Source organism: Heterodontus francisci, chromosome 46 (genome assembly GCF_036365525.1).
Source record: "Heterodontus francisci isolate sHetFra1 chromosome 46, sHetFra1.hap1, whole genome shotgun sequence".
In the NCBI taxonomy this organism is placed as follows: domain Eukaryota; kingdom Metazoa; phylum Chordata; class Chondrichthyes; order Heterodontiformes; family Heterodontidae; genus Heterodontus; species Heterodontus francisci.
The window spans coordinates 15,066,758-15,080,884 of record NC_090416.1 but is presented as its reverse complement, the minus strand read 5'-3'; the positions used below and the strand labels follow the sequence as shown (position 1 = coordinate 15,080,884).

The following is a 14,127-nucleotide window of genomic DNA, read 5'->3' as shown; positions in this document are numbered from 1 at the left end:
ATTTTCTGGAGAATACAACCTGTTCCACCTTTCCTTATAGTCAAAACCTCTCAGTTCTGGTATCATCCTTGTGAATCTTTATTGCATCTTCCCCAGTATTTCTATAACATTTCTATAATGTGGACACCAGAACTGTAAACTGTAACTCCAAGTGTGGCTTAACTAATATGAGTAAAAACGTGAATCTTTTTGTAAAACAGATACTGTAAGTGTGCGTGTCAGCACTCGACCTTGTCAAAACAGGAAACCCACAGAGAGCTCTCTGCCTCAACACCATTTACCAGCTCAGTCGCTCATTTATTAATAAACACAGGGGACAAGTTCTGCCACCCGCTCTTCATTTCACACCTCCTTCAGCACCGATCTAACGAGAGCGATTTCTCAGTGAGGTACTGGCGGGTAGCTCAGATATCACGGTCTGGGTCACGGACAATGAGCTTCCTCGGAATCTATGCTTTGTCCCATCTCATCCAGGGTGAAATATTCTGACATGTTCTGATAGAGTGGAGAAGGGTTTGGATTGAGGAAATAAGGAGCAACTGTTTCCAGTGGCAGGAGGATCGATAACCAGAGGGACACAGATTTAAGATAATTGGTAAATGAGCCAGAGGGGGAGATGAGGAGAATTTGTTTTACGCAGTGAGTTGTTGTGAACTGGAATGCGCGCCTGAAAAGGCGATGGAAGCAGATTCAATCGGAAATTTCAAAAGGGGAATTGGAGAAATACTTGGAGAGGAAACGTTTGCAAGTCTATAGGGGAAGAGCATGGAGAGTGGGGACTAATTGTACATAACTTTGTTTGGCCGCATTTGGAGCACTGTGTGCTGTTCTGGTCGCCGCACTACAGGAAAGATGTGATTAAGCGAGACAGGGTGCAGAAAAGATTCACACGGATGTTGCCTGCTTTGGAGAGCCTGAGTTATAAAGAGAGATTGGATAGGCTGGGTCTGCTTTCCATGGAGCGAAGGAAGCTGAGAGGGGACATGATAGAGGTATATAAAATTATGAGAGGCATGGATAGGGTAGATAGCCAGAGTCTGTTTCCCGTGGTAGGGATGACTAAAACTAGAGGGCATTGATTTAAGGTGAGAGGGAGGAGGTTTAAAGAGGATCAAAGGGGTAAATGTTTCACACAAAAAATAGTGGGTATCTGGAATAAGCTGCCTGAGGAGGTGGTGGAGGCAAGGAACGGTAGTGACATTTAAGAGGCATCTGGACAGGTACCTGAATGAGCAAGACATAGAGGGATATGAAATTAATGCAGGCAGGTGGGATTAGTATAGATAGGCATTATGGTCGGCATGGATGCGGTGGGCCAAAGGGCCTGTTTCTATGCTGTTTGACTCTATGACTCTAATTGGAAAACTCCGTCACAGAACCAGCACAGGAACGATGGGCCGAATGGCCTCCTTCTGTTCTGTGGGATTCGATGGGATGTAATTACGCACGCAATTTTAATATAACAGACATATTTATTCAGCTACTTTGAAAACGATGTTCTCCAGTCAATGTCAATACAGCGACATGGAATTGGATCACTAACATCTGTGAATGAAATTAATCCGAAAATGAACTTCCTCCTGGTAGATGAGGAAAATCAAAGCTGGAAAATGTTGCTTTAAAACAGGCTCTTTAAATAACATCCAACAGTTTCCATATTCCTCCCCAGTGAGAAACCCAGATTTAGTGGTCGGCGCCTTTCGAAAGTGAGGGTAAAAAAGGCGCAGTCAATATGGTGGGCGCATATTTACCCACGATTTAAATAGTGCACGGGTTTCCCGATTTTCCGACATACGAACAGATGCGCTTTTCCAGGCAATTTTAGATTTTTTATTTATCTTGGCCATAGGTTGTGTTCGCGGGTCCACAATCTAACGTGAGAATGCTTTGTCTTCTGTTCAGTTGTTGTCTCTCAGACCGTCTGTCCCAGTCTCTGCCGATTCAAACAGTCCCTGTGGGAAGCCGTGTTAAACTGAATTGCCACACCGAGAGGGTTGGAGTTAGCTCTGTCTTGTGGTACAGACAGCAGCACCGGAGGGACATGCAGCTCGTTTACAGAGTGCGCAAACACTACCCTGCATATGGAAGGTTTTCCGGCGAGGTTGATGTTAATTCGGGTAATTGTGCTCTGGTGATTTCAAATGTACAGAGAAATGATTCTGGGATGTATTACTGTGCAACCCGCAATACAGGTAAATCTTCACGCTTATTTCATTCAGTTGGACATTTACATATCAATTAAAATTTGTCTTTGAAAATTGTTAATCCGGGTGCCGTTTTATTTCCCCACTTCAGAGGATCCACCGACTTTTTCTCTCTTAACCCCACCGACCGGCTGAAATTTCCTCCATGGAAATGGTCCCACTGATGTGTTTGGTAAGAGGCCGGCCTCCCCATTCCTTTCCCATCCACTGGAATGTTTCCGGACAGGTTGCCGAGGGACAGATCGATTCCGGGACAATAGACCGGGATGGGACATACAGTATCAGGAGTCACATCAGCGTGCCGGCGGAAACTTGGAGCAGCGACGTTGTCTGTACTTGCACTGTTCAAATCAACTCTGCAGAGAAATTTATCAGTGAAAATCTATCATCTCAGAGAGGTAACTATTAACAGTGACCCTTTACTAATGTATTTAATGCTGATGTGAGGCTGATTTTGCAACAGAAAAACTTTGTACATTACAAGCCTCTCTCTTTCCACTTGTCCATACATAATGATCTCATCATCGACCTATCGCATATTTATCAATATTCAGTGTTTATCTTTCTGAGTGCTTAAGTCCATCTGTCTTCACCACCCCAGAGAGATGTGGTTACTCAGACATTGAGTATATTCATGGCAGAGATTGATAGATTATTGTGCACTAGTGGAATTAAGGAATATGGGGATTCAACGGGATAATGGAGTTGAGGCAGAAGATTAACTGTGATCTTATTGAATGGGGCAGCAGCCTCGAAGGGCCGAATGGCCTAGTCCTGTTCCCATATCTTAAGTTCTAATGTCCAGCTGGCCATACTTTCATGGTTGGAGATCAGTGTATGTCTGATTGGTCAGTGCGTAAAGTTGGATGATGTGATTATATTTCCAGTCCGCCACTTTCTCTCCACATGTCTGTCTATAATTATCTATTAATCTGTCTGTCTGCCTACTTACCATTCACAAAATTTCAGTCTGTCCCAAAGCGGGTAGATGGAGTTAAGATACAGATGAGCCATGATCTAATTGAATGGGGCAACAGAGGCTGAATGGCCTCCTCCTGATTCTATGATGATGGTGTGGGTTACGTTCATGGTTTCTGTTTTCTCTCACAGCCACTTTACGCTCGCCTGGCGTTTAACGAGAATCCCACTATCTGATGGCAAAAGGAAGCGCTCACACCCTGCTTCCGGGATATGACGTGTTGCAGGACGTTTCCGCTGTTTGGCCGGAGAGTCTTTCAGCCTAACAGGCGCAATTTCAGCCAAATTTTGGCGCACTTCTCCGATTGCACCCAAAACGGAATCTGCGAATTCCCTCTGAATGTCCGCTATTCTAACGATGATATATCGCCTGCAGTTTCACTTCAGTCTCTACGTGTTTCCACTTTCTTGGATTGGTGATTTTTAATTGCATTGTGCATCTTTATACAGCATGTGAGCGGGATATAATTCAAACAATCTTTACAATGTATCAGTGTCCGAGTTACAATTATAATAAAAGAGATTTATAAACGAATGATAGGTTTGTGATTCCAGTTGTTTAGTGGTTCATTCTAGATTCGCTCAGGATATCTCCCAGACCAATTTACAAAGACCTTTAGAGAGCAAATGTGTGCGAGTTAAAAGTGGGCAGAAGGACTGACAGGAGAGTTCAGACACTGACTCGGGATTTAAGCTGCATTAATGTTCAAGCTGCAGTGTTAGTGAAGCCGAGCTTTCTCTGATTGTGTCCTGGGAGTGAAGACTGTTACATTTACTCTTCAAACACAATATTTTAAATGAACCTGCTCTTTGAGATTGCAGTCCAGTGATTTCGGTAGTAATATTGTGGGGAGTTTCATCTCCTATTAGAATCATGGAATCATAGATACAGCACAGAGGGAGGCCTTTCAGCCCGTCACCCATGTGCCAGCTCTTTGTAAGAGCTGTGCAATTTAGTCTCATGCCCTAGCGACCTCCAGATAATCCTGAAAATTAGTCCCTTCCATTACACTTCCAAATAAATGTTAGTATCTAATATTTCCGAAAACAGAATCTATCGGCTGTGTCTGAAAATGGTTTGTTGACGATGTGAATAAGTCACAAACGTTAACACAGTTCTCTCTTCACATTTGAAAATTGTTGAACTTTAGGGCGGCACAGTGGCGCAGTGGTTAGCATCGCAGCCTCAAAGCTCCAGCGATGCGGGTTCGGTTCTGGGTGCTGCCTGTGTGGTGTTTGCAAGTTGTCCCTGTGACCGCGTGGGTTTTCACCGGGTGTTAATTTCCACCCACCGCCAAAGACTTGAAGGTTGATAGGTAATTTGGCCATTGTAAATTGCTTCTAGTGTAGGTAAGTGGTAGGAGAATGGTGGGGATGTGGTAGGGAATATGGAATTAATGTGGGATTGGTATAAATGGGTGGTTGTTGGTTGGCGCAGATTAGGTGGGCCGAAGGGCCTGTTTCAGTGCTGTATCTCTAAAAAAAAATAGTCAAATGTGTGAGTAAAATTCAGTGGTTCATTGAGATGGGGTGACATATTCTGGGTCCACCTTTAATTTCACATACATTAAAAAGCTGGGATTGAGACCATTGGTGTGCTGATTACTGGATAACTGAGTTGATTATTAAACTCTGATCTAATCGGCAGCCTCTTGTGATTCATATCCTGAGCAGATAGAAAACATTCGCAAATTCACATCGGCTTATTCTGATGCAAAATACATTCTGTACAGATATAATAAAGGCGATTTGTTAGATGATGCAAATGAAAAAGGTCATTCTGCTCAACATAGCTCATCCGCCCAGAAAGGTTCTGTCCTCCTCACCCCTCAGGCCAGTGAAATGACTCCGCCCTACCCAGAGGACCATTTAGTGGGATGAATCTCCCGACATCAGTCCTCAATTTTCTAATTAATTTTTTGAACAGCTGATCCTACTGGCAACAAGTACATAGGAACAGGAGCAGGCCATTCAGCCCCTTATCGGTGGCTCTCCATTCAATTAAATCATTTTACTCCATTTACCCGCCTTGATTCTGTAACTAAGTCATTTAAGAGTCAACCACTCTGCAGTCACATGTCGCTCAAGCCAGGTCAGGACTGCAGATTTCCTTCCTTCAAGGATATTAGTGAACCAGATGGGGTTTCTACAACAACTAACAATGCTTTCATTGTCACCATCACTGAGACCAGGCTTTTAATTCCAGATTTAGTAATCGAATTTAAATTCCGTTAGCCTGGGCCTCTGAATTACTAATCTAATCCACGCCACTGCCTCCGCCCTCTCTCCTGCTGTGTGCTTATTCTGCAAATGAATATGTTTATCACATCCCAGTCAGAGAAACTTGCCATTAACAACAACTCAATCCTGGACTGATCCTGTCAGTTCGACAGGAATTAAAGTTTTATCCAGATAACATTTAATTTTAAGCTAATTATTGATCAATAGAAAACTCTGGTGCACCTTAAGAGTCGAAGAATAATTTATTTTATTTACATGCAGGCGTTTTCAAAACAAAAACCTAAATCCTGTCAGTGACTGGACCTACAGGATCAGCAGAAAAGTCTCAGAGAAACTCAAACAGGAAAACCCCCGATTCTTTTCTTCATGTTTTTCACACTTGAATTGCACTAACACAGTAAAATAACCGTACCAAGACTCCAAACCCGTTCTTTTACATTTCACAAGAAGAGCCGCACAGTCTTTGTAAATACTGGCCAGTGCACGGAAACAGTTTCGGTATTTGATGGGAGTTTCCTCAGCTTCATTCTTATTTCCGCAAGGTTCTGGGTTCTTTTGCAAATCCTGTCTCCTCCATAGTTCACCAGATAGAAACCATCCGGCTTCCCATCTGCGACCCGCCTTCTGTTTTGATCTCTTTTCCAATGCAGCAAACTCCAGAGAGGCGTCGAGTGGTCTGCCCTGAGACTGGAAATTACATTATACATTAACATTCAAAGATAGTTGAAGACAGGTCAAACTATCCCGTTCTGCAATCGTGTTTCTTAGAATCATAGAATGGATAGAACACAGAGGGAGAACATTCGGCTCATCATACTTGTGCCAGCTCTTAGAAAGGGCGATCCAATAGGTCCCAGTCCCGCTTGCTCTATTCCAATAGCCCTGCAATAGTATTATTCTTCACGTATTTAGACAATACCCTTTTAGAATTTACTGTTGAAACTGTTTCCTCCGCCCTCTTTATAAAATTTGAGAATCGTTTGCTCAATGTGTGTACACAAAAAGTGTCTGAACTAATGTGGCCGGACATTCTCACTTTGGAGAGAAACAAAACAAAAAATAGCAGAAATCTGGCAATCTCAAATAGAAACATAAACGAAGGTGTTCCACCGGAATCATTAATCAGTCCTTTCTGTTATCAGATGGGGAGAGGGCTGTGGGATATGATCTGTTTCTAATTGGAGGGACGAGTAGGTTTTGATACAAATGAGGATGCTCCAAACTGTGCCCTGGTCTGTTTACCATGTGAAATATCCAGCATGAGACATGTGGAACCTTATCCTAAAAAATCAACTTCCTGTATATTATACAAACAGTTTCACTGAGCTTACCTGTATTACATCCTGATGTGTCCACCTCGCCTCTGTTTGTCAGTTGTCATCTGTGTATTAATGATTAAGATATGAAGTGAAATATTATCCCAGTCTGGATAATCCATAATTAATTACAGGGGCAAAGTGCGCCAATGATCCGCCACTGCACCAATGCACCCAATGATCCAGTGGTCCTCCATACTTCAATGTTCCCTGTAACACAAATAGTCCCAAAGACCCCAATGGTCTCAATGACGTCATTGTTCCCCCATTACGTCAATGATCCCCCATGCGTCAATGGCCCTAAATACGCCAATGGACTCGAACGATCTACCACCAGTGTCCGGCCTCTATTGCCCATCTGACACATTAGCCTTTTTTTGTGGGACCAACAGACAGCCGCACTATTGATAATATTTTGATGGTGGGAAATGTACTTGTTTAATGCTTTAGCTTTTCCGCCTTTGATATAAAATCTACACCAATATTTCAATCCAAACTTACCTGATCGTCGCTCATTCCGGCCCCCTCTTGCGTTCTCTCTCTCAAGCTAACACTGCATACGGAAAAAAAATGAAACAAGTGTTACTTCTTGTAAATCCTGGGTGACATGCCATAAATATTTAGAAGAGAATTGAGGAGTGGTCTTAGAATTAATCTTAAAAGAACGTGGAAAATATAAACATATACAATTGCAATGGGTGTTGGGGTTTAACTGGGTTTGACAGGGTTAAATGTAGTGAGGCTTCCTGCCCCTACCACCTCTTCAGGCAGTGTGTTCCAGATTCCAACACCTTCTGGGTGAAAACAATTGTTCCTTAAATCCCCTCAAAACATTCTGCCCCTTACTTTAAATCAATGACCCCTGGTTATTGACACCTCCGCTAAGGGCAAAAGTTTCTTCTGTGCCCCTCATGATTTTGTATACTTCAATCAGGACCCCTCCACCCCCGCCCCCCCCAACACCCCTCCTCAGCCTTTCCTGCTCGAAGGAAAACAACCCTAGCTTATGCAGTCTCTCTTTATAGCTGAAATGCTCCAGCCCAGGCAACATCCTCGTGAGTCTCCTCTGCCCCCTCTCCAGCGCAATCACATCCTTCCGATAGTGTGGCGACCAGAACTGTACACAGTATTCCAACTGTGGCGTAACTAACGTTTTATACAGCTCCATCATAACTTCCCTGCTCTTATATTCTGTGCCTCGTCTAATCGAGGCAAGCATCCCATATGCCTTCCTAATCACAATATCTTCCTGTCCTGCTGCCTTCCGTGATCTATGGGCAAGTACACCAAGGTCCCTCTGACCCTCTGTCCTTCCTAGGATCCTCCCTCAAGTCTGTTCCTTGCACTGTCCATGAGCCTTATCTGCTTCTGTTTTGCTTGCTTAATCCATTTTCATTGGTTCTGAAATCTCCGTCCCTCAAGTTTGTGCTCACCCCTGTAATAGATAAGTCTGAATAGATGCTATCCACTATTGTCTATCAGTAGGGAATATGTTTCCAATTGTGGGCGAGGTGAGAACTAGGAGCCACGAATATACGATAGTTACTAAGAAATTGAATTGGAAGTTCATGAGAAACGTCTTTCCCCAGAGAGTGGTGAGAATGTGGAACTCGCTACCACAGGGGGTGGTTAAGATGAATAGCAGAGATACATATAAGGGGAAGTTGGATAAACACACGAGGGAGAAAGGAATAAAAAGATATGCTGATAGGGTGAGAAGAAGAGGGGTGGGCAGAGGTTCGTTTGGAGCTTCAACCCCTGCAGGGATCAGATGGGCCGAATGACCTGTTTTCTGTGCTGTATATTTTATGCTATTTTGAGGAGAATACAACCTGTTCCACCTTTACTGATAGTCAAAACCTCTCAGTTCTGGTATCATGCTGGTGAATATTTATTGCACCTTCCCCAGTGCCTCTATAACCTTTCTATAATGTGGACACCAGAACTGTAAACTGTAACTCCAAGTGTGGCCTAACTAATATGAGTAAAAACGTGAGTCTTTTTGTAAAACAGATACTGTATGTGTGCGAGTCAGCACTCGACCTTGTCAAAACAGGAAACCCACAGAGAGTTCTCTACCTCAACACTATTTACCAGCCCAGTTGTGTATTTATTAATAAACACAGAGGGCAATTTCCGCCACCTGCTCTCCACTTCACACCTCCTTCAGCAACAATAGAACAAGAGCGATTTGTCAGTGAGTTACTGACCGGTAATTAAGAGATCACCGTCGGGGTCACGGACAATGAGCTTCCTCGGTGCCTGCGCTTTGTCCCATCTCATCCAGGGTGAGATATCCTGACATGTTCTGATAGAGTGGAGAAGGGTTTGGATAGAGTAAATAAGAAGGGTTTGGATAGAGTAAGTATGTACCTGTTTCCGTTGGCAGGAGAGTCGGTAACCAGAGGGACACAGATATAAGGTAATAGTTAAAAGTACCAGAGGGGGAGATGAGGATATTTTATTAACACAGCGAGGTGTTGTGATTTTCTGTCCTGTATTATTCGAGAAGCTGACATAGCGCACAATTTGAATAAGAAAAACGAATGTATTCAGTTAGTTTGAAAACCATGTTCTCCAGTCAATGGCAATGCAGCGACATGGAATTGGATCACTAACACCCATGAATGAAATTAATCCGAAACTGAATTTCCTCCTGGTAGATGAGGAAAATCATAGCTGGAAAATGTAGCCTTGAAAGAGGCTCTTTAAATCTCAACTTCCGACAGTTTCCATGTTCCCCCCCAGTGAGAAAACTAGATTTGGCGGTGAATGGACTCGGTCTGCGCCTCTGGAAAGTGAGGGTAAAACCGGCGCAGCCAACACGGCGGGTGCATAGGTACCCAGGATATTAACAGTGCACAGGGCGCCCGATTTTCCGACATGCGCTCTGGTTGCGCTTTTCGAAGCAATTTTAGATTTTTATTTATCTTGGCCAAAGGTTGTGTTCGGGGGTCCATAACCTGACGTGAATATGTTTTGTCTTCTCTTCAGTTGTTGTCTCTCAGACCGTCTTGTCGCAGTCTCCGCTGAGTCAAACAGTCCCTATGGGGAGTCTTGTTAAACTGAATTGCCACACCGAGAGGTTAGTAGCTAGCCTTGTCCTCTGGTACAGACAGCAGCAATGGAGGGACATGCAGCTCGTTTACAAAGTGGGCCAATACCTCCCGGCAGATGGAAGGTTTTCCGGTGAGATTGATGATAAATCGGGTAATTATTCTCTGGTGATTTCAAATGTACAGAGAAATGATTCTGGGATGTATTACTGTGCAACTCGCAATTCCCAGAGCATGGCCCAAATATTTGGAAATGGCTCCAAGCTGGTGGTTACAGGTAAATCTTCAGCAATATTTCATTCAGATGGACATTTACATGTCGATTAAAATGTGTCTTTTAAAACCGTTAATCTTGGTTCTGTTATATCTCCCCACTTTAGCGGGTCCCCCGGCCGTGTTTCTCTTAACTCCACCCCCGGATGAAATTCCCTCCATAGAAAGGGTCCCATTGATATGTTTGGTAAGAGGTCTGTCTCCCCATTCCTTTCCCATCCGCTGGAATGTTTCCGGACGGGTGATCGAGGGACAGACAGATTCCGGGACAATAGACGAGGACGGGACATACAGTGTCAGGAGTCACATCAGCGTCCCGGTGGAATCTTGGAGCAGCGGCGTTGTTTGTACTTGCACTGTTCAAATCAACTCTACAGAGAATCCTATCAGTGAAAGTGTCTCATCTCAGAGAGGTAACTATTAAAAATGACCCTTTACTAATGTATTTAATGATGATGTAAGGCTGAAATATATAACAGTAAAGCATTCTACATTGTAAGCCTCTGTCTTTCCACGTGTCCATACCGAATGATCTCATCATCGACCTATCGCCTATCTCTCAATATTCAGTGTTTATCTTTCTGAATGTTTAAGTCTATCTGTTCTCCCTATCCCAGAGAGCTGTGGTTGATCAGACATTGAATATATTCATGGCAGAGACTGATAGATTATTGGCCACTAAGGGAATTAAGGAATGTGGGGATGCGACCGGATAATGGAGTTGAGGCAGAAAATTAACCATGATCTTATTGAATGGGGCAGCAACCACGAGGGGCCGAATGGCCTACTCCCGTTCCCATCTCTTAAGTTCTAATGTCCAGCTGGGCCATACTTTCATGGCTGGAGGTCAGTCTCTGTCTAACTAGTCAGAGCGTAAAGTAGGAAGATGCGATTATATTTGAAGTCCGCCACTTTCTCTCCGCATGTATTTAAAGAATTATCTATTAAACTTTCTGTCTGACTGTCTGCCTACCATCAGCAAAATATCTGTCTGCCGCAGTTAAACAGTGGTGTACGATACCTGCTCTATCCGTCTCTCTCTCTCTCCATCTATCTATCTACGTATCTATGTATCAATTCACGTGTCTATCCATGTATTCATCTATCGATCAATATATCTCTGTCCCAGTTAAACTTTCTGCTATAAGATATCTGCTCCATTTAAGGATGGTGGAAGATGTAAAACCAATTTCCGATTTGCGTGTGAAATTACACATTTGTTTTGCCAAATTTCTTCACTTGTTAAACTATTTTTAACAAACGTCTTGAAAGAAAGCTGTTTTTTTTTGCAGGCTCTCCGCTACACACCTCCTGCGATTTACCGATTTATTTGAGTTCTTTGGCGGCGGCGGCGCTTCTCCTTCTCGGGATGGTTGTGTTCACTGCGGGAAGAAGCTGCAGGAAGCGGCAGTCAGGTACCCATTGTCGGGAGGCGCTGCAACTCCGCGGCGCTCTCAATCCATCTATTTATTATTGTGCTATTTGCTCTTAACACGTTAGCGACTGGTTCAATGTGAAATGTGGACATTGAGAGTCAGTTTAAGTTTCTCTCTCTATCAGGCAACATGAACAGTGATGAGGAACTGCCGAATTCCAGACCACGTGTACAAGAAAAGGAGGTAAATATGAATGAAATTGTTACGATTACCTTACACTGATTTTTAATCCAAATTTAAAAATTCATAGTTATTGAGTCACAGGACCAAGGCGGGTAGATGGAGTTAAGATACAGATGAGCCATGATCTAACTGAATGGGGCAACAGACTAGAGGGGCCTGGTCTGCTGATGATGATCTGGGTTACGTTAATGTTTTCTGTGTTCTCTCACAGACACTTTACGCTCGCCTGGCGTTCAACGAGAATCCCAAACTCTGATGGGAAAAGCAAGCGCTCACACCCTGCTTCCGGGATAAAACGTGTTGCAGAAAGTTTCCGCTGTTTGGCCGGAGAGCCCTTCAGTCTAACAGGCGCAATTTCAGCCAAATTTTGGCGCACTTTTCCGATTGCACTCAACAAAGAACAAAGAACAAAGAACAAAGAACAGTACAGCACAGGAACAGGCCATTCGGCCCTCCAAGCCTGCGCAGATCTTGATGCCTGCCTAAACTAACACCTTCTGCACTTCCGGGGCCCATATCCCTCTATTCCCTTCCTATTCATGTATTTGTCAAGATGTCTCTTAAACGTCGCTATCGTATCTGCTTCCACCACCTCCCCTTGCAGCAAGTTCCAGGCACTCACCACCCTCAGTGTAAAAAACTTGCCTCGCACATCCCCTCTAAACTTTGCCCCTCGCACCTTAAATCTATGTCCCCTAGTAACTGACTCTTCCACCCTGGGAAAAAGCTTCTGACTATCCACTCTGTCCATGCCGCTCATAACTTTATAAACCTCTATCATGTCGCCCCTCCACCTCCGTCGTTCCAGTGAAAACAAACCGAGTTTTTCCAACCTCTCCTCATAGCTAATGCCCTCCAGACCAGGCAACATCCTGGTAAACCTCCTCTGTACCCTCTCCAAAGCCTCCACGTCCTTCTGGTAGTGTGGCAAACAGAATTGCACGCAATATTCTAAGTGTGGCCTAACTAAGGTTCTGTACAGCTGCACATGACTTGCCAATTTTTATACTCTATGCCCCGACCGATGAAGGCAAGCATGCCGAATGCCTTCTTGACTACCTTATCCACCTGCGTTGCCACTTTCAGTGACCTGTGGACCTGTACGCCCAGATCTCTCTGCCTGTCAATACTCCTAAGGGTTCTGCCATTTACTGCATACCTCCCACCTGCGTTAGACCTTCCAAAATGCATTACCTCACATTTATCCGGATTAAACACCATCTGCCATTTCTCCGCCCAAGTCTCCAACTGATCTATATCCTGCTGTATCCTCTGACAATCCTCATCATTATCCGCAACTCCACCAACCTTTGTGTCATCCGCAAACTTACTAATCAGACCAGCTACATTTTCCTCCAAATCATTTATATATACTACAAACAGCAAAGGTCCCAGCACTGATCCCTGCGGAACACCACTCATCACATCCCTCCATTCAGAAAAACACCCATCCACTGTTACCCTCTGTCTTCTGTGACCGAGCCAGTTCTGTATCCATCTTGCCAGCTCACCTCTGATCCCGTGTGACTTCACCTTTTGCACCAGTCTGCCATGCGGGACCTTGTCAAAGGCCTTACTAAAGTACATATAGACAACATCCACCGCCCTTCCCTCATCAATCATCTTCGTCACTTCCTCAAAAAACTCAATCAAATTCGTAAAACACGACCTCCCCTTCACAAAACCATGCTGTCTGTCACTAATAAACAAAACCATGCTGTCTCCCGCTAATCTCTCGGGAATCTGTGAATTCCCTCTGAATGTTCCCTATTCTGACGATGATATATCGCCTGCATTTTCAGTTCAGTCTCATATGTTTCCACTTTCTTGGATTGGTGATTTTTAATTACATTGTGAATCTTTATACAGCATGTGAGCTGGATATAATTCAAGCAATCTTTACAAAGTATCAGTGTCCGAGTTACAATTACAATAAAAGAGATTTGTAAACTAATGATAGGTTTGTGATTTCAGTTGTTTAATAGTTCAGTCTGGATGCGCTCAGGATATCTCCCAAAGCAATTTGCAAAGACATTCAGAAGGCAAGTGTGTGGGTTAAAAGTAGGCAGAAGGACTGACAGGAGATTTCAGGCACTGACTCGGGATTTAAGCTGCATTAATGTTGATGCTGCAGTGTTAGTGAAGCCGAGCTTTCTCTGATTGTGTCCTGGGAGTGAAGACTGTTACAGTTACTCTTCAAGCACACTAGTTTAAATAAATCTGCTCTTTGATATTGCAGTTCAGCGACTTCGGCAGTAAAACGGTTTGCTGGCGATGTGAATAATCACTAACTTTAACACAATTCGCTCTTCACATTAGAAAATCAGTCAAATGTGTGAGTAAGATTCAATGGTTCACTGAGATGGGGGTGATATATTTTGCGTCCAGCTTTAATTTCATATACATTACAAAGCTGGGATTGAGACCATTGGTGTGATGA

The 14,127-nt window shown here is 43.7% G+C and overlaps 1 protein-coding gene and 1 long non-coding RNA gene across 3 annotated transcripts; both read left to right on the top strand.

The window, feature by feature from the left end:
• The first annotated feature begins 310 nt into the window (after positions 1 to 310).
• On the top strand, positions 311 to 3,679 carry LOC137356786 (uncharacterized). The gene is made up of 4 exons (XR_010971109.1): positions 311 to 389; positions 1,903 to 2,192; positions 2,296 to 2,602; positions 3,315 to 3,679. It is a non-coding gene; the product is annotated as an uncharacterized lncRNA (long non-coding RNA).
• A 5,236-nt stretch (positions 3,680 to 8,915) lies between these two features.
• LOC137356984 (immunoglobulin kappa light chain-like) lies at positions 8,916 to 13,603 on the top strand. Of its 2 annotated transcripts, none has more exons than XM_068022891.1 (6): positions 8,916 to 9,027; positions 9,734 to 9,928; positions 10,176 to 10,481; positions 11,361 to 11,483; positions 11,629 to 11,687; positions 11,899 to 13,603. In XM_068022891.1, exons 1-6 carry the CDS (start codon positions 8,985 to 8,987, stop codon positions 11,941 to 11,943), a joined length of 771 nt encoding a protein of 256 aa, XP_067878992.1. In that variant the 5' UTR covers positions 8,916 to 8,984; the 3' UTR covers positions 11,944 to 13,603. The 2 variants fall into 2 exon arrangements, with proteins under 2 accessions (XP_067878992.1, XP_067878991.1); XM_068022890.1 differs by having other exon boundaries at positions 9,734 to 10,072.
• The last annotated feature ends 524 nt before the right edge of the window (positions 13,604 to 14,127 follow it).

Coding starts and splice junctions, on each gene's coding strand:
- LOC137356984 (XM_068022890.1), top strand. CDS start 8,985: ATGAGCTTCCTCGGTGCCTGCGCTTTGTCCCATCTCATCCAGG. Junction 9,028..9,733: donor TTTGTCCCATCTCATCCAGG/GTGAGATATCCT, acceptor TCTTCTCTTCAG/TTGTTGTCTCTCAGACCGTC. Junction 10,482..11,360: donor AAGTGTCTCATCTCAGAGAG/GTAACTATTAAA, acceptor TTTTTTTTGCAG/GCTCTCCGCTACACACCTCC.